The sequence below is a fragment of the Tympanuchus pallidicinctus genome, unplaced genomic scaffold, assembly GCF_026119805.1.
Source record: "Tympanuchus pallidicinctus isolate F22 unplaced genomic scaffold, pur_lepc_1.0 scaffold14, whole genome shotgun sequence".
NCBI lineage: Eukaryota > Metazoa > Chordata > Aves > Galliformes > Phasianidae > Tympanuchus > Tympanuchus pallidicinctus.
The window spans coordinates 4,194,730-4,214,782 of NW_026294659.1; the positions used below are offsets into that span (position 1 = coordinate 4,194,730).

Genomic DNA, 20,053 nt, shown 5'->3' on the forward strand with positions numbered 1-20,053 from the left:
GGTCACTCAACTAAGCTGTAGAGTGTCTGTTGATTTTAAGGAGGGATATGGGTGGACCACTTGATGGACAAGAAACTGGTTGAAAGGCCGCAGACAGAAGGTGGTGGTCAATGGCTCTATGTCCAGGTAGAGGCTGGTAACGAGTGGCATCCCCCAGGGGTCTGTCTTGGGACCGGTGCTCTTTAACATCTTTATCAATGACATCAATGAGGGAATCGAGTGCACCCTCAGCAAGTTTGCTGATAGCACCAAGCTGAGTGGTGTGGTCGACACAGTTGAAGGAAGGGATGCCATTCAGAGGGACCTCGAGAGGCTAGAAAGGTGGGTCTGGGTGAACCTGATGAGGTTCAACACGGCAAAGTGCAGAGTTTTGCACTTGGGCTGGAGGAATCCCAAGCATCCATACAGACTGGAAGGAGCAGTTCTGCAGAGAAGGACCTGGGGCTCTTGATGGATGAAAAGCTTAACATGAGCCAGCAGTATGCTCTTGCGGCTCGGAAGTCAAATGGTATCCTGGGCTCCATCAGAAGAGGGGTGGCCAGCAGGGACAGGCTGAGGGAGCTGGGCTTGTTCAGCCTGGAGAAAAGAAGGCTGCAGGGTGACCTCATTGCAACCTTGCAGTACCTAAAGGAAGCCTACAAACAGGAGAGGAATCAACTCTTTGAAAGGGTTGATAATTGCAGGACAAGGGGAAATGGTTTTAAGTTGAGGGAGGGGAGATTTAGGTTGGATGTCAGGGGGAAGTTCTTTACAGAGGGAGTGGTGAGGTGCTGGAACAGGCTGCCCAGAGAGGCTGTGGATGCCCTGTCCCCGGAGGTGTTCAAGGCCAGATTGTATGGGGCCCTGGGCAGCCTGGTCTAGTATTAAAAGGGGAGGTTGGTGGCTCTGCATGTGGCAGGGGGGTTGGAGCTTCATGATCCTTGAGGTGCTTTCCAACCCTGTGATTCTGTGATACTACGCGCATCGTACTGTGCAGATGTCTCTGAAATGGTGAACCTGCTCTTTCTGGTGGCTGACTTGTCCACTCCACACAGACTCCTGTTCAGCAGAGTAGCATTATGTCTAAGCAACACTTACGGGCCGGTGCTGTAGATGTCCTTAGCACTGCTTAAACGTTAAAAATGTTTGCAGGAGTCTCAGATGAAAACATTGGATGACAAATCTGCCTAACTGAAGTATCAAAGGAAATAAAACAACATTATGATAATGATAAGAAGAGTAATAAGTGTATAATAAGGATGAAAGAGAAAAGGAATTGCTCGTAGCTAACTTTATATGCTGTATAAAGAATATGATTTTTTTCTGGAATGTTTTAAATCTTCATCTTTGTTAACAAAGCATAAGGCTGAATTGTGTGTTATGAGCCAGTCGTAGAGCTGTTTTTGGTGTTCTCCCGAACAGCATTGGCAGTGTTAAGACTAATGAGTACTGTTGATGAACATTCTCTTAGAAAGTGCTTTCCGCGAGGGAGATAATGCCATCAATTAGATGAAAAAATCACAAAGGGCAAAGGAATACCAACTGTGTGAAAGTAAGTCTTTCAATTTGCATTTGTGGTAACCTTTTTTTGTTATTTTTTCTGCTGCAAGGGTCATAATATTTATGGATTTGATCTGGAAGTGCTGCTTCAAAGAATTAATGTGTGCAAAGTCCCTCACTGGTCCAAGATAGGTCGTCTGAGGAGGTCCAATATGCCAAAGCTTGGGGTAGGACGATTGCTCAAATCTTTTAAGACCCTTTATGTTGCATATGATTAAAAATGAATTAGTTTTGATGAGGAATTGTAGATGTGACACTGATGTATTTTGACTGTTGGTCATGCTAGGTTTCACGTGTCCCAGATCAGAAGTGATGAGTGTTTATATGACTTTTATTGCAATAATAAGCTAAACTAATTTTCAAGTTAGGCTAATTTAGTTTACAGACTTCAAGTCGATGATGGTAATGACAGATTAATTGCAATAGTCTTTACTGTAACTGTCTTTGTCTGCTGTTAACTGTAAAATGAGAAAATGTAATTTGGATTGATTGGTGAATCATCCCACAGAGGAACTGCTAGGTTAATAATTGTGTAATTCTTAGCATGTATTTGTTCAGAGGACAATGTGTGAGGCTCAGAATATTAAAGTACAGAGCCTGAGAATTTAGTGGCTTGTTCCTGTCCTTCCTAGAGGCTGAGCTGAGCATTTCTGTATAGCTTGTTCTTTGACTTCTGGTCCTGCTGTTGCTACTAAAAACTGTCCTTGGACAAAAAAAAAATCCGTAAAGACATTCTCATTGGGACTGTTCATATTATTTAAGAAAAAAAAATCAATACCACTTTCACAGTGGTTTAATATTTAACAGGTAATGAATTCATGTAGGGTGTAAGCATTTCCACTGGTAGATTGGTAGATGACTTGACCGAGTCCTGTAAGCATATATTTTAGGTATATGTTTTTTGTTAAAATGTGATTGCTTCATTTTGTTTGTTGTTGTGGTGTTTGCTTTTTTCCTTCCTACTTGGTGAAGGGTCGAGGAGGATTTGGTGAAAGGAATGCTGCGTGTGGTCGGATGATCTGCGATGTAGAAATTTCAGCTAAAGAGTTGATTCGCTGCAAGAGTTACCATTTGGCTGAACTGGTCCATCAGATTTTGAAAACGGAGAGGGTAACCATTGTACCAGAGGAAATTCGAAATATGTACAGGTGTGTTGCTGACTTCTGTTCTTAATCCTTCGGTGGATAGTAGGTGCTATTTAGAAAACATTGACTTAATGTAGTGGTGTTTGTAGAATAAAATAATTTTAATTGTTCATAATGACAAACGGCTGGAGAGTGGTGGCTTATTATGTAACCTTGCCTGACACCAAGGTCATGGAACAGTTCCTCTTGAGTAAGGTCACACGGCGTATGCAGGACAACTGAGGGATCAGGCCATCATGGGTTTGTGAAAGGCAGCTCCTGTTTGACCAACCTGATCTCCTTTGTGATTGGATGACTCACTTGGCAGATGAGGGAAAGGCTGTCAATGTGATCTGCCTAGATTTGAACAAAGTCTCAGCACATTCTCCTGGAGAAACTGGAAGTGAAGGCTTGGACATTTACACTCTTTGCTGGGTAAAGAACTGGCTGTATGGCCGGGCCCAGAGGATGATGGTGAATGGAATTGAATCCACCTGGCGATTAGTCATGAATGCTGTTCCCCAGGAGTTGATGTTGGAGTCTGTCCTGTTCAGTTTCTTAATTGATGACCTGGATGAGGGGATTGAATGCTCCCTTGGGGAGTTTGCAGGTGACACTAAGCTAGGAGGAATTGTTGATCTGCCTGAGGGTAGGAAGGCCCTACAGAGGGGTCTGGACAGGCTGGATAGCTGGGCTGAGGCCAGTGGGATGAAGTACAACAAGACCAAGTGCTGGGCCCTGCACTTTGGCCACAGCAACCCCAGGCAACACTACAGGCTTGGGGCAGAGTGGCTGGAAGATGGTATGGAGGAAATGGTCCTGGAGGTATTGATTGATGTTTGACTGAACATAAGCCAGCAGTGTGCCTGGGTGGCCACCAAGGCCAATGGCATCCTGGCTTTTATCAGAAATACTGATGCCAGCAGGAGCGGGGAAGTGATCATCTCTCTGTACTCAGCTCTGGTGGGGCTGCATGTTAAGTGCTGTGCTCAGTTCTGCACCCCTAAGCACGGGAAAGACATGGAGGCCCTGGAGCGTGTCCAGAGAAGGGCAGTGAAACTGGTGAGGGGTGTGGAGCACAAGTCTTATGGGGAGAAGTTGAAGGAACTGTGGTTGTTCAGTCTGGAGGAGGCTCAGGGGAGACCTTATCGCTCCCTGCAGCTACCTGAAAAGAGGTTGTATCAAGGTTGTGGTTGGGGTCTGCCTTCTCTCCTAGGTGACTGTGATAGGATAAGAGGGAATGGCCTTGGGTTGCACTGGAGAGATTCAAATTAGATTCTGGGAGAAACTTATTCTCTGAAAGAGCAGTGAGGTGCTGGCACAGGCTGTCCAGGGAGGTGAAGGAGTCGCTGTCCCTGGAGTTGTTCAGGAGCTGTGTAGGTGTGGTACAAAGGATGTGGTTAGTGGGGAGGTATTGGTGGTAGTTCGTTTCGGAGGTCTTTTCTAACCTTTGTGATTCTTTAATTCTGTGATTCTGTGTGCAGTGCAAAGTGATCTGTGAGACTTCATTTTTAGATACACTAATAGAATATGCAAACCATTTTTAATTATTGTCATTAATCTTGTCATGGAAAGTTAAATTATTTAATACAGTGCCGGGGTCCATAGGTGTGTTCTATGTAGTATACAAGCCTGATTTTACTTTAAGGGGACATTCCACTTCTTTTTCCAGTGATTCTCCTCACTTACTGTTCATGCTGGAAAACACCTGGACAGATGCCAAGTTCATTCTCCAGATCATGTGTGAGCTGAATGTTCTGCCACTGGCCCTTCAGATTACAAACATCTCTGGAAATGTTATGGTACATTTTTAAGACTTCCCCCCCCCCCTCTCTTTTCTTTCTCAAATTTAGTGCTGTTTTTTGTTGTTTTTTTTTTTCTGTGTTTTATTGCTAATTTTCAGTTACAAGCACCAGTTCAGAATATACAATACTGTTTTACGTTGTAGTGAGTGCGAGTTTGATAATCTAATCAAGTACTAAAACTTCCATGACAAGATTGCATTTGAGCTTTGTCTATGCTAATGATGCAGCATAATAGTAATGCTAGGTGAACTTAAAATAGTTGAAAGAAATTTCTTAGTTTATACTGCACATGAATTTTTGTTTTCTGTGCTTTGCTATGAATTTTTATTCTCCTCTCTGTAGTCGAGGACAATGATGGGTGGGCGTTCTGAACGTAATGAGTTCTTGCTGCTTCATGCATTTTATGAGAAGGACTACATAGTCCCAGACAAACAAGTTTTTAAAAAGCCTCTACAGAAGCTGGTGAGTTGAGTTTTTTCTTTGAGAATTCTTATTTAAAAGAACAGTAGCATTCTTTTGACCATTGTTCACTGAGAACATAGCACAAACACAGCCTGTTTTAGATATAACCTAACTTTACAATGTATGATTAATTCATTTTGCTGAGATGACAGTGGAGAAATGTTTGTTCTCAAGGCATGTTGTATCACCTTTCTCAGTGTATCACAGATCTATAGAAACTCGGTTCATCTTTCAGTTTGAAATGAGCCAAACACTGGCCTGCAGGAGAATATTACGCAAGACAGACTATGATGATTAATGGATGTAATCTTACTCTGTGGTTAAGGAAAACCTTTATTGACAAACCGTTCTTCGAGTATGATTTATAAGGTGTGTGATTAGAGAACATGGGTGAAAGATCCAAAGATGTTAAGAAAAAGATTATCTGAATAATGCCATTATAATATGTTTACAGAAACATCTATATATTTATTAGCAAGCACATTAGAATTTCAGAATGCATTTCTTTCACTGTTCTTTGCTTTTTATTTTTAAGTAAATTCAGTAGAATATTTCAGAACGAGTACTTTTGTTTGTATTATTGCATCAAAGCAGTGCTTGAATTTTAATTGGTTCACAGGAGCTTTGAACCCCTCAAAGAAAAGTTCTTACCACGCTGAAAAAAATAGCAAAATACTCTTTAAGTCAGTAGTACTGTTTTTATTTGCTTAATTAAAGTCCATCCTTGTTACTTCCAAACAACGTATTTGGATTTTAATTGTCAAAGATACTTCTTATGGATCATGAGTTGATTTTTTTTTTTCTTGCTGTCTGTGTTTACAAATAGCAAGAAAGTACAGAGTAGCACTATAGTGAATGATGACAATTCCTTAAGTCTTGGTAATCTCTTGTGTGGGAACAAACTGATCACAAGTGCCTTGAATGCTGTTTTGAGATGTTGAGAGCTTTAATAAAGCTTATGATGAAAACACCCCGTTTTCAGTGTATTTTGAAGGGAATTGTATGCAGTGGCACTCAATTTTGTATTTGCTTTGCCAAAAATAATTCCTCTAAGTCCTCTAGTATAGAAATCTTGGAGAACTAGGTAACGACTTTAAGATGTCAAATACAGGTGGATGAAGATGAAGATTTTGAAGAGCAGAATAAATCAAAGATGGGGAAAAAGAAAGCAGCATATGCTGGGGGCTTAGTCTTGGATCCCAAAGTCGGTAAGACGTTGCAGTTTCCTTTCTTCCAGAGACAGGTAGAATATAGAGAGATTGCAGTGTTCAATGTATGTATCTTGCACGAGTTTAGTGTCGAGTTGTTGTTTCTTTTTGAATGTAATACAATTCCCAGCATAGATTTTGGAGTTACTAACTCTTGGGAAGCTTTTTTTTCTTAGCTTTTTGTAAGAAGATCAAGCTCTTGAGAGAAATTCAAGTGTATGTATCTGTATATACATTTCTAATGGACATGTGAGTTTTCTTTCAGTTTCTCCTCTATGTGGGGAAAACTGTACTAGTGTCCTATAGTAAGACAGAAGCTATCTGTTCAGCTCTGGTGAGATAATAGAGTTGGATCGTTCCACTTCTGACAGCTGTCTGCAATGGGTAGTGGTACATCTCAACAGCTATTGCAAGGGATTTGTGGTACAGAAATGGACTACAGAAATGAGATACGATGTATTACTGTCACTTACATATAAATTTTGGAGCTGAATGAAGTCCTCAGTGAGACTGAATAATCACACCTTTTGTTTTAAACTCTGTTTTAGGTTTTTATGACAAATTTATTTTGCTTCTGGACTTCAACAGCTTGTACCCATCAATTATCCAGGAGTTTAACATCTGCTTTACCACAGTGCAGCGACTGTCAACAGAAGCACAGAAAAGGGCAGAGGTTTGTGTGCTTTAACTTACAAGTGCCTTAATTTCAGCCTGTTTTTTGTGAATTAGCTTTTTAAGAAATTGCTCTTATTCATTGTTTGGCTCCTTTATAATTTTCCTTTCACACTTTAAAAAAAAAAAAAAAGCCTTGTTTAAAGATGCATCATAGTAAATTTCAGTTTGGGGTATGGTTTATATGCCATCTTTACTTCAGTGATACTTCATTAGAGTCTTGGTAAGTTACCTCCTATTTAATAAAATCTATCATTTTCTAATTTGATATCCTCACAAAGCAAGATTTTTAGTTGGGCGTTGTTGGTCCTTTTCAGACCCGTGTCCTCCTAGCAGTTTCTCAATCCGCTGGCCCATTTCTTCATACCTTGGTAAAAGCTCCTTAAAGTTGTGTTGCTGTAGAATTCATAAAATGTACCTTGGTGAAGGAGATACAAGTCTCATGCTTGGGGAAGGAATGCAATAAAGCAACCTTCCATTGGACTCCAGGGCAGTACGTCTTGGGTGTGTGTCAGGGAGCACTGCTGTGTCAACTGCAAGACCAGCTTTGCTGAAAATCACACGATTTAAGAAAAGTGTTAAACCATATTAAATGCAACTGAAGAACCTCCTGAAGATGTCCTTCTTTGTACTGTTTTCTCAGCAGCTGTGTTGGCCATGGCTGCTTATGCTCCTTTCGTCAGCTGTGTTGGCACAGTTGTTGGTGGAGCTGTGATGTAAACTGAAGCAGGGAACTTGTCAGGTCTGAAGGTTAAACCCGAGGCTTTTATTTTTAACTGAGATCAGCTCACTGGCTGGAATAAGTGTGTTATCCATAAGTAGTTATGAGACCTAGTCTCCTAACAAATAAAATATCAATACCACAGCAGAAATGAGGAGAAAAGTGGAGTTCTTCCGTTGTATTTCTCCAAACTTGCTGTGAATTTATTCCTCTTTCCTAATTGTTCAAATTGAAATGTCCCATTTTGATTTCTTGCACGGCATAATATTGAATGAAGCTTTAATTTCATTTTTAAGTCATTTCATTTTAAGTTTCTTTTTAATCTTCACTAGAGTGCCAGCCTTATAGTGTCTCTGTTACTCTTTGCGTGTTTCTCTTCCATTGCACTTGAAATATCTCTGCACTTTTGCTGAGCAATCATTTCTTCACACATGCTAATAGAAAGGATGTGTGCTTTCTGCCGAGTTGTTCTTTTACTGTGTTAGAGTTGCTTGGGGTGAGGTTTTCAGGTTTTCATTTTGTTATTACTGTTGATTTCCATTTTATCTATTACTGTATTCCAATAATCAGTTCCTTAGATCACGTGCTCCATTTTACAGCTCAGAAGACCAAAAATACTTAGGAGAGAATTAAAAAAAAAAAAAAAAAAAAAAAAAAAAAGTTTAGCAAGGAAAGGTTTGCTTATGTGTTTACTTTTACTCATACCAACTATATCTCTTTTACATGCTCATGTATATAAAAGTAAAAAATCTTCTGCCAGTCCATGTTTCTGTTGGATTCCCCCTGGATGGAGACAGGCTTGGGCCCTGGCCCCAGAGGGGTTAGGTGATGGAGTCCAAACACCACAGAAAAAAGCCCTTTCATGCCTGTTGTTGTAAACAGGCACGGGCTTGGATATGAGCAGATATGAGCTGTGTTCTTTTTGTCCCCCTCTGGCAAAGCTGTTCACTCAGCACGTTAAAACCTAACTCCCCAAAGCGTAGAATGATAAGCATTGATGGTCATTTGACAGGTGGAAGAAGAGGAAGAAATTCCAGAGCTTCCGGACCCTTCTCTGGAAATGGGAATTCTGCCTAAGGAAATCAGGAAACTTGTGGAGAGAAGGCGCCAAGTTAAGCAGTTAATGAAACAGCCAGACTTAAATCCTGACCTTTATTTACAGGTGTGTTTTATGGAACTCCTTTGATTTTCCTTCCTTTCCCCTTAAGTGCGCTGATCAGCCTTGCAGAATAGGCATGATTAGTAGTGAGCAGTGATTGTAATGTGTTTTTCTTGGAGCCCATCATTGCTGCAGACTGTATAAAAAGCTGTGAATGTAATTTTGAAGATTAAGTTCTGCTCTCTGTTGGCTCTGGTGGTATCATTTTTGCTGGTTATGTTTCTTTTCAGTACGATATCAGACAGAAAGCTTTGAAACTCACCGCTAACAGTATGTATGGCTGCCTAGGATTTTCCTACAGCAGATTCTATGCCAAACCTTTGGCTGCTTTGGTGACGCATAAAGGGAGAGAGGTAAGACATTAAACAACTTTGTGAACACGTGTACCTAAAAGTGAATTTAAGCTACCTACTTTTCATTGAACAGGATAGCGGTTTTCACTTGTTATCAGACCTGATTTTAATTTTGGACCTGTTGTTTGTTTTTCCTGTACTGCATTTGAGAAGAAAAAGGGAATTTGGAGTCTGGAAAGGAGTGAGATAAATGTCTCAAATTAAGACATAGCTTGAGCTGTTTTTTTCTTTTTTTTGTATGTGTTAAAATGCTTTGGTTTCATCAGACTGGACTACATTTGGGGAAAAAATAAATAAATTAATAAATAAATAAAAAAGAAATCAGGACTTGCATATTTTCCATGAGATTCCAGTTGTGCTTCAGGCGTTGGTCTTCGACTCAGTGGTACGTGTCAATTTTGGATGAACTTGTCTGTGGTCAGTTTTGTGCCTTGCTACGTTTTTGCCTGAAATCCTGACTTTGTGACAGAGCTGATTAATCCCCTGGTGCCAATGGATTATGTATTAGGGCCTTACTTTCAAAACCTGTTTGTTCTTTAAAATGAAGGTTTGCTTTAGCTTCAAGAGAACAGATTATATTTTTAAGAGATTCTTTTAAATTTATAGGCATAGCTGCTGTTCCTGTTGATTACAATGGTTGGCAGAATGGAGACCTCTACATTGGTTCAGAGAGAAAATAATCACTTCAGATCCAAAAGATATCATTAATACACAGCATCTTAAACCGTGATTTTTTTCATGCTACTGCTTGTTGATTCTCTGTAAAAGAGAGTGCTGGGCAGGAATCTTTAGAGGTCCGGGTAATGAATGGACAGAATGGTTGGTTTGAGTTGATCAGGGAGATGGAAGAGCTCATGTCAGTGTTAAGGGCACATGACTCTTGTGACTTAAGAGTACAGCTATCCTTGTTGTAGGTGCACTTATGACTCACAGCTGATGGGTTTAGTTTCTAGTAACACGTCTTCATTTTTCAGAGATTTCCCCCTGAACAGTTTTCTGGGATAACCTCACATCTGCTGTCCCTCCAGGATTTACTTATGTTTACTGATGTTTAACCCTAAAGGCATTTAACGAGGAAATGATTTCCAGCTTTGATTACTGTAAATGAGTTATGCTTCTGTGTGAATTCTAATGTTGACATTTCCTATAAGGAAATTTTATCTTTTTGGCAGGGGGGATGTTTCTGTTGTATTTGTTGACAAGGGTGGCATAAAGAGTAGTTCTATATATTTCATAGTTTGTATTTTCTGAATTTTAATTTTTGTTGTTGATGTCATTCCCCATTAGTCACGTTGAGTACCTGTCACAAAGAAGATGTTGTTTGGGTACTGGAGCCTTTTGCTTCTCTATTAAGACAGAAAATTACTTCTTAGTAGAACATACTGTTTATTCTCAGTAAGTCTGTGACTTACCAGTTATGGAATAATAGTGCATCCAATTCTGGTGTTCCTGCATCACGTTATAGAATCACAGAATGGTTTGGGTTGTAAGGGACATTGATGGTCCCTAGTTCTAACACCCTGGCATGGGCAGGGGTGCCTTCTAGTAGATCAGGATAGTCAAGGCCCCATCCTGTCTGGATATTCCAAAGTAATGGTAGAATGGGTTACTGTGTGGGGAGGAAAGTCAGAAATAGATGATAGAATATGCACTAGGGAACATTTAAGATGCATTATTTTACTTAATTGATTTTTTGGTTCAGAGGGATTTCATACCTCTTAAATTTTGGTGGTACTAGATCTGAGCTTGCATTCTGCAAGGTTTTACCACACATTTGCATCTGCAGTTTTGGTCTGACTTGGTCTGACTCTGAGGAAGAAGTTAAAGTGTTGGAACAGCATTGGCTGAAAGTGTGTCATCCCTGGTGAGTTCTAAAAGTAGTTTTGTGAGATGGGGCTGCTGGGAGCACAGCGCTGAGGTTCCTACAAAGGTAAGCAGGAGCCAGACTACATCTGACAGCACTAACACTGAAATCAGCAGGACACTGCAGTCTTGGTAGGTCTCTTCTGTCTAGTTGAGCACCTCCTGTAGAGCTGAAGTCATCTTTTTTTCCTAGCACTCTGGATCCTGTGGAGATAACAAACTTCTGAAAACTTGAGTAGTTTTGTGCTTCTGTGGAAGTATAATAGTTTCTGATGAAACATTGCAAACATTCTGCTAAAAAATAAAAGAATGCTTTTGTAGATAATTAATAAACAGTTTCAGCTTTGTTAGTTTCTTATTCTGAAAGTAGTAGCTTGTGCTATCAAAGATGTAATAAGATGTCACCTTAGTTTTCTGGCTTGATTTTATGAGTTGGAATATTTAATCTGGAAGAATGTTACTCTATAATTTTAATTAAAATTGCCTCTTAACATTAAATGCTAAAATAAAGTCAGTATATGTTAGCTATTGGAGATTTGGCTCTTCTGTATGGAAAGGTAAATTGAAAGATGACTATTACAGAAGAGATTTATTGTTGTAATAAATAAATCTAATAAAACAATAAAAATAATCTAATAAATATTGTTCTATTATATATAATATATATAAAAACATTGTGTATATATATATACATTGTATATATATACATTGTATATATATATACATATTTATTTTTTAATGGCCTGGGCAAATGCAGATGAGTTTGTAGATGTCTCTAATGCAGATGTCTAAGCGGGAAAAATCCTGCATAGATTGAAGTGAAATCAGTGTTTCTTTAGTAAAAATACAGTTCAGTTGTGTTGTCAGATTAATTTAAAGCAGGGAATTTACATTTCAAGTTTAAGTTGTTGAAGCTGACTGAAGCATTAAGTTTTAACACAGCTGAGAGAGAATGAGCTTTGAATTTCTGAAACTGGTGCTTTTTAATTGCATGACTGAAGACCATAGGAGAACTGAGTGCTGCAAATGTATGATACTGAATAGTTTGTATTGCCCCTTGTGGACTGTAAATTTGGTTTGTGGTTTGGCTATGCCAGTGCACTAAATGTCGTGAACTACCCCAGACTTCCTTATTTTGACTGCAGGCTGCTGTGATTACACACTGCTATTTTAAGAACTTTTAATCTATGATAGCATATGACATGATCTTTTCAGTTTAATGGCAGAGTTGTTATATTCAACGTAGAAAGAATGTCATTTATAAAAACAGATCATCGTGCTAGGACAGTGTAACCTATGAAACTCTGACAGAATTTGCCATGGGAGCTCAGTACTCATCAGTCAGTCTTGGTGCTTGACCCTTGCTTACCTTACTATATACGGGAGAAATGTAGCGAAGTCTTACACCTGGGGTTGTCCGTAGGCTGGATCTAGGGGATAAATTGGTGCGTTTGGTTCCGTTGAGTGAGATTTGATTTATCTGGGCAGTGTAGCAGTGGTAGTAATTTTTCACTAGATGGCGATAGAGACCTTGAGATCATTAATCAATTAAAATTTTCTCTTTTGTCACAAAGTGCTTTAAACGTTGACTATACAGTTTTTTCAGATGCATCTTCCTTATTTTTTTCTCAATTGTGGATAATCTCCAGCCCGGAGGATGGGACATAGCAGTATGAAAGTTCTTTGAATTTAATACGTTATATAGCACAGGCAGACTGATCAAATTTTAGTGTATTTTGGAAGGAAAAAAAAGCAAAAATTTTGAGTGAGGGGAGTGAAAACCATAGTTCAGATCTGCTGAATGTTTTAGGAAAAGAAATGAATGTTTTATAGGAAAAAAAAAATCCTATTTTGATTACTAGAAATGCCCTAGTTTTTGTTTGTAGAAAAATTTAAAGATAAAAACAGGAAAAAAAAATGCATTTGCCATCCAAATGTTGCGTTATTGATCTAGAATGCATTGGAAGGATTCTGGAGTTTTCCCCCTCTCTGTTACTGAGCGTTTGCCCGGACATTGCTCTTGCTGTAACTACAGCAGTTGCTTGCATGGAAAAGTAATAGGAAAATATTTAATGTATTTTTAGCTGTCCTTTAATGTAATTTAACAACTGGAAACAAGATGAGTCGGTGTTGTACAACCAGCCAGCTCTGCACTTGCAGGCAGTGTAAGGTCATGCCTTTTTAGCCTCTTTAAAGGACAAGTCTTTTGATGGAGTGTCAGTTGTCCCATTTCCCAAACCCAGGATGCCCTCCACTGCAGGATTTTCTTACAGCAAAGGTGTTGAGACAATGTTATATGTAGTCACGTTTTTGTTCAAGTGGCCACCAAACTTGTTTTTGAAAGGAAAATCACACATTTACTATTGTTGGCAGTGTTAACAGATAGATCAGCTGCTACAGTATGCAAAATAAAAAGGTGAGAAAGGCAGTTGGGTTAATTCCAACTTTCTCATTCAGATCCTTAGATACATTCCCAGTTAATAATTAGTTTAAGGCCCTGGCAGTCAAAAGGAATGAATAAAAGCATGTTATTGCAGCAGTCTGGGGAAAGAATGGATGAGGGAGGAGAAAGATGAAGTGAAGAAAGATGAGCTCATTTAAAGAAAAAAAAAAAAATTAAGCAAGGGTAAGTAAGCAGGTTAATCACTGTCTGTTGTAATTGGCTTCTGTGAAGAAATCCAGGTATCTCTTTCTTTGCAATTTTTATTATTTTTTTTACGAAGTCTAGTTCAAATGAGGAAAATGATCATCAGATACTTTTTTATAATTACTTCTAAGGCCTTGGTTATGCAGTCTGGGTGAGCTGTCATGTGAGTGGGGCAACTGTCAAATACCTGGTTTCTTCCGTGTTGTAGTATGGGAGAAAGCAGAATGTTAAATGAGGAAAAGGATCCTCTTAAATTTTCATGTAAGTATGCCTTCTATATTTAGACAAGGAACATATTATCAACATAACATTTTTGGGAGACTTGGAAGCTGATAACAAAAGTCTGGGTAAAGACTTTATCGCTTACTTTTAAATGTAAAAATAGCAAGCTGAAATCTTGTAAGAAGCAGTGCTAAATTGTTGCAGTATCTTTAAGTGGAAGCTTTTGGGGTAAATTCAGCGGTCACTGTTAAATTTACAGATGCAACTGTGATCCAGCAGTAAAGCTGCGCATATTATTCTGCATTCTAATATCCAAAACAAGTTACAGCAGACGTTTCAGGGAGAAGCTGCTGAGAATCTGAAAATGCAAACTGAGTGTTAAGTAGTAGAAAAATTATGGAACATCTTAACGTTTGTTGAAATTGAATCTTATTATTCTAAGTCAAGTACATGAGATGACATCTGGTCTGATAAAGACGTCTGTATCTCCAAAGAGAGGAAATGAAATGTTTCAGTTAGAAAGAATGATCAGAATACCCTCTGTGAAAAGGAAATTAGTCCGGAGGAGAAATTTTATTTTATTTTAGATTTTGTTTTTCTTTAATGAGCAGAAAGGTTTCTGAAAGCAGAAAGATGTTCACTGAGTAATGTTTAGGAAGATCGATCAGATGTGAGATGTGCAGCAAGTCAGATGAATAGAGAGACTTTCTTTCTCACAACTGCTTATTTTAAGATTGTCCTGTCACCAAAGGTGTGGTGCCTCTCATTTTCTGACTGCTTATTTCTGTGGATGGGTTCTAGCAATTGCACAGCCACATGGTGAGTTGGCTCAGCCTGGTGATCTGACTTTGAAAACTAACTCCACCAGATTGATTTTTGTTGGATCATGACTCAGTGACTCACTGCATGCTCTTAGGGTTGGTAGAAAGGAAAAGGTTAGAGATTGGTGGCAGACTCAGCATGAGTTACAAGGAGTGGAGCATCACCATCCTTTTCCCAGCTAACACCTGACTGTGAAACTGTTGAGTTAGTGTTAATAAGATGAACGTGCAAGGGTTTTATTTGTGTTTTTCCTTCTGTACTTTTGTTTTCTCCTGTGGTTTCCTGGCTTCTATTTTGTTCTCGTGGTGCCAAAAGATACTGCTTTTAATTGAATCTTATCTTAACCTGACTGCCTAGATAGTAAGAAGACATACCTTGCTCAAAATCGTGGTAAAGCTGAAAGCCAAGGTACAAGGAGATGCTGAAGTGCAAAGCCTCTGGCAGATTTTTCAGAGATCTGAAATGTAACACTGAGTGCCCTTGCAGAAGCCATGTGTTGGGTGAGCCTGGTAGCTTGTAATCAGGAGAGGTAGAAATGACTCTTCACATCTGGTACTTGCAGGAAAGACTCTCAAGTATGCATTAAAATGTTGGTGACTGTCCACAGAGTCTCCACAGAGTTTGCCATACTTAGCTTTTAGATGAAGAAATTGTTTATTCCTGCGTGGAGTTCGATAGGAATTATGAGATTCAAAAGAAAGATCCTTTTCTGGCTCTCTTCAGGTATTGGCATAGAGATACCTCATTAAAGAAGGATACAGGAGCTTTACAAGAAGGTTGAGAGCTTTTGCAACATCACAGTGCCACTTGTAAACTGGATGTTCTTCAAGATAATATTGCCTTGTTTATTTTAAATTGGACATTGGACTTTTGTAGGAATCATGTTTTAGGGTACCTGGAGGCTAATCAAATTTTCAAATTACAAGAGACTACCAATCAGAAGATAATTTTCCTTCTCAAGTACTCCTGTACTCCTAAGAGTGTGGAAAAATGATCTCTATTTCCTGGGAATTTTATTCTCTCTGCAGAAGCTCACTGTTGCGACACAGACTTTATTGGAAGCTTCTTCCTCCATGCATAATGATGTAATTTATTGTTTATCCTCATGAATGAATGCTCTTTTGAGTCTAGGAGATCTGCTGTTTTCTGCTAATGATTTAAGGGTGGTAGTGATGATCCTACTGCGACATCTGGGGGAGAGGCTTAGAGCTGGGTGTTTTCAGTCCGCAGGGAAAAAGCTAAAGAAAAGAACAAATTATGGTGACCAAAAGCTTAAAAGGAACTATCAAGAAGAAGCCAGACACTTCCAGTGGTGCCTTGTACCAGACAGTTCTGTAGCCATCTCTTGGGAGGAAGGCTGGATTAGTTGATGTCCAGGGATTTGTTTCAACTGAAATTGTTTTATCACCTTTAGTTTAGATGTTGCTTTAATTTATAATGAGATTTATTGCCAAGGTCAGCTAGATCCAGCAGATGCAAGAGTAGCAGCTTTTCATTTCCAGTGAAGAAGGCTGGGAATAAGACATTAAAGCAGTTGTATTTGTCCTGGAAGGCTGTTTTGATTCAAGAGCTAAAGCGTTGCGTATTTTGAACGCCAATTTTGCTGCATGGATTATGTCATGTGGGCTCTTCTATGTATGTCCTTTCATTGGGCCTATGCCAAGGTTCATTGGCTTAATTTAGAAGATGTGCATATGAGCAGCTTATACTGTGTTCAGCATTGAAGTATAGGATAAGACAGTTTGTTCAAGACCTTTTTTATCAGTGGAAAGTGAACTATAGTCTTGAACTCTCTCTTGTACTGTAGGTACAATACAGTTCTTGCGAGAGTGAAGGAGGCTCTGGCAAATATCAAGAATTCTGCTTTGTTCAAAGAATTACTGGAAAGTAGTTGTAATTTAGTAAGTCGAGAGGTACTTTGTGTGGATTTTCTAATGTAGACAGGCAGGGTTTGAAGCAAGTAAACCTCTAAGTTAGTCATGTAGTCTAAACTAATTTTTTCAGACTTCCTCTGTAGTAGAGAGAGAGGGCAGTGTCAAAATGCATGAAATAAATCCCCTCAAATTTTAAAGTGTGATAAAAGGTTGAAATACTTTCACTCCAGGAGTTATACTTTATATAAGACAGGAGATGTTGCTGGAGGCAGTCTTGTCTTTGACTTCAGGCTATGCCCTTTGTCAAACTTAATGGGTGAGGTTTCGGGGAGTAGGATTAGTTTTATGTATGTTTATATCTGGTCTACAATTTGATACTGTGTGCATTTGCTGATTTGAGACACTAGAAACAGTTGCTCCATAAAATCCTATTTCAACACTCAATAATTTAGCAGAAGTTTTTAAAAAAATAAAAAATAAAAAATCAGTAAGAATACAATTCCCTTTACCTTTCCTGTGTCTGGACTTTGATTTCTGGTGACAGTCTTAGAGATAAAAAATAATAATGTTTTTTTAGAGTGGTGGTGGTGGTGGGGAAAGTGTTTCCCATTTGTGTGACTGAAAGGCGGTGCTCATCAAAAATGGGGAATGTCGGAATGCCATTTGAACTTTACCGAAGGGAAAATTTCCTGGCAGAAGGATCTAGCTGAGCTTGTACTTGTCTTAGTGATTACATGAGACTGGAGAAATGCTTAAAATTGGGTAGCGATGGTAGGGAAGCCCTGTTTTAAAAATGAACAAAAAAAACACCACCAAAGGTGATGGTTGCTACTGAGATGGCAGTAGGTAGCCATAGCCAAACAATTGCTTGGTTGATTGATCTCACGTTGATCATGCCTTGTTAAGTTAATTCTGTCTCATTTCTTGTTAATTAAGCAGACCAGAAGTTGTGGAGTTTAAACTATAGGAAGTTATCAGAAAAGCAGAATTGTGCCAGACTGCTTTGCTGAAGTTGAAGGTCATACTTCCTGAAATACCTGCATAAAAAGGATTTGTGTGTTAGTGGTATAGAAGACCTCCAAATACAAACAGGTTTTTATCCAAGGAACTTGAATCTGTCCAGAAAAGGATTAACTGTGGTAATGGTTGCTTCCATAGAGTTTTCCCCTTCATTGTGGTGTTTTGAACTGTTCTCTACATCTTCATTCTATGAGGTACTACCACAACTGGCACACTGAGATTTTATTTCCTTTTCTCTCTGGTTGAGTTTAGTGCAAAGAATATTTTTGGTGTTACTTCATTCTTCTTCCTTCATACTTCTGATGTTCCTGGGATATCCAACAGTTAAAGACTTTGCTGTATTTTAATTTGGAATTGATGCTGGGAAGGCTGACAGAAAATTACAAGGTTAGTTTAGGTTAGTTTAGGTTAGGTTAGGTTAGTTTTACAGTGGGTTTGTTGACTCCCTATTGGTTTTGCTCTGACTGGGATTATAATTGTTGAACCTAGAACTTTCTTCACTTTAGTTTTTGAACTCCTGAGCTCTAAGTCAATGGCAGCCGATGGTTTGGTTTTTTAATGCATCAGCTTTAATTTGTCCTCCACACTGTGCCTGTCTCCCTCAGAACTCAACATAATCAGCATCTTTTAACTTAGACAAATATAATTTCTGTATTTGCACAGAAATCTGTCAGTTTCTTTAGATCACAGTAGCTCATTTGTCTTGTTGTTTTAATACGTATCATACTGTTTTGGTGTTTTTGCTTCAATGCATAACTTTATATTTTTCAACTTAGAGTTAAAAGTAGTCATCCTGGAGGAAAAGAAAAATCAATGAGAAGCCTGTACTTAGACTGAGAACCCCTGCAGAAAGCTTTGATTAGAGAAAAGCTTTAGATCTGACTCTCATACGCAATTGTCCGTCAGGTGGCCAGTCATTTTGGCATGCGCTGCTATATACCGCAGATGCTAGAGATGGAAAAAGGGCTATTACATCATGGAGTTTGTCTTCCAAAATATGTATATAGCTGCTAAAGCAGAGGCAGCTCTTCATGTTCTTTTGTCAAAGACTGTGCTTCAAGAGGCTAATTCTAATTTCATTATGTTTTTTGATCTCCTTGCTTGTAATCACTAATTCTTAGTAGATTTAAAGCCCGAAGATGAGCCTGCCTTCAGTAGGAATGTGTTAATTGACAGGTGCCCCAAAGTTCCACGTTCTTGGCAGTGGTCCAGGATGACAGAGCAATAATGATTTAGAAACTGCCATTCTTTCCTTGTTAAAGGATTGGAGGAAATCTGTGAAGTTATTAACTACTACTCACCTCTAACAGATTTTGAAAAGATCATTACAGTGTCTAATTCGTTGAGATTGCCTTCTTTACACTGAATGTTTTGCTGTTGTTGGGTTGGTTTTTTGGGTCTTTTAGCTGTTTTGTTTGTAAATTCCTTTACTTGCTATCTCTTCTTCTCTCTTCTCTTCAGTGTTCTAGATGGTTATTCTGAGGACTTGAGTAAGAGATCATGTTCCTATCTCTGTGTTGTAATTAGTACAGCTATTTAAATGCTATCTGGAACCCATTTACTGTATCTATCACTTGCTGTTTAGTTCAGTGGAAATGTTTTTATGTAAATCATGGAAAAATGCTTCTGACTTGTAACAAGACAAGGGGCTGAATTTAGGAGACTGAAACTCTTCATTCAGCAATAAAAAATGTCTTGCTGAACTAAGAATGGAAGATTATAATAGCTGCCTCTTGACGAAAGTGCATTATGCTGGCGTGTGCACACGTACCAATGGAATTGGTTGTGGTACACTAGTGGGATACTTACAACAATCTTATAAAAAAAAATTAGGAGAAAGCTGTCTTACAAGAAATTTCTTCTCAACTTGAGTTGTTTGTTAAATTGGACCAATATTCCTTACTTTTTTTGGAGTAGGCTTCAATTTTATACAGGTTTCTAATATTTTTCAGCTGTATTTGGAATATTTGGAATTGAGTCAAGTTGCTTCCTTTTACATCCTGCCACGTCATTTCTTAACTAATGTGTTTCCTTCTGTGGCTAGGGGGATACTTGCACTTCACAGTGATCTAATGGCTTTCATAATGATTTTGGTTGCTTTTAAGGTATCTGTGGTTTCTTTGTCAGAATCTTGACTTGTCTAACAAGCACGTTCAGATAAACACAACTCTCACCTTTCTCTCTTACAGACCTCTTGCTATCTGCTGCTTTGGTGGGGGTCCTTGAACTTTGATTTGATTTTTTTTACAACATTAAAAGTAAACAATTATTTCATTGTTCATATATAAGCAAATCATCTGTTTTGTGCATTTGGTGTGTTTTTCTGTCCCAGTAAGATGAGCTTCTGCCATGCTGACTGAGGGAAGATTAATAAATGGTGGCTTTTATTTGTGGTCTTAGTTTTCAGCCTGGAGTGTGAGCTTGTGTGACTTTGCTCTGTCATAAATACTGTGTTAAATTACAACAATTTTTTTTTTTTTTAAGAAACTTTGATTTTTTGCCAGGGATTCCTGAGCCATCTAGTAATAGTTTCAGGGATCCTATTCCTTCTCTGAAAATCAG

At 38.7% G+C, this 20,053-nt stretch overlaps 1 protein-coding gene and 1 non-coding gene across 2 annotated transcripts in view; both read left to right on the plus strand.

Annotated features, from left to right (window-relative positions):
• POLA1 (DNA polymerase alpha 1, catalytic subunit) overlaps window positions 1–20,053 on the plus strand; it is a 191,913-nt gene that overhangs the window by 26,612 nt on the left and 145,248 nt on the right. The window contains exons 19-26 of the mRNA XM_052674325.1: window positions 1,590–1,706; window positions 2,512–2,687; window positions 4,336–4,465; window positions 4,811–4,930; window positions 6,042–6,138; window positions 6,687–6,811; window positions 8,544–8,693; window positions 8,921–9,043. Coding sequence (XP_052530285.1) covers window positions 1,590–1,706; window positions 2,512–2,687; window positions 4,336–4,465; window positions 4,811–4,930; window positions 6,042–6,138; window positions 6,687–6,811; window positions 8,544–8,693; window positions 8,921–9,043 — 1,038 coding nt within the window. The remainder of the gene's footprint in view (window positions 1–1,589; window positions 1,707–2,511; window positions 2,688–4,335; window positions 4,466–4,810; window positions 4,931–6,041; window positions 6,139–6,686; window positions 6,812–8,543; window positions 8,694–8,920; window positions 9,044–20,053) is intronic.
• Window positions 6,381–6,511, plus strand: LOC128076583 (small Cajal body-specific RNA 24). Its single transcript, XR_008204451.1, has one exon. It is a non-coding gene; the product is annotated as a small Cajal body-specific RNA 24 (non-coding RNA).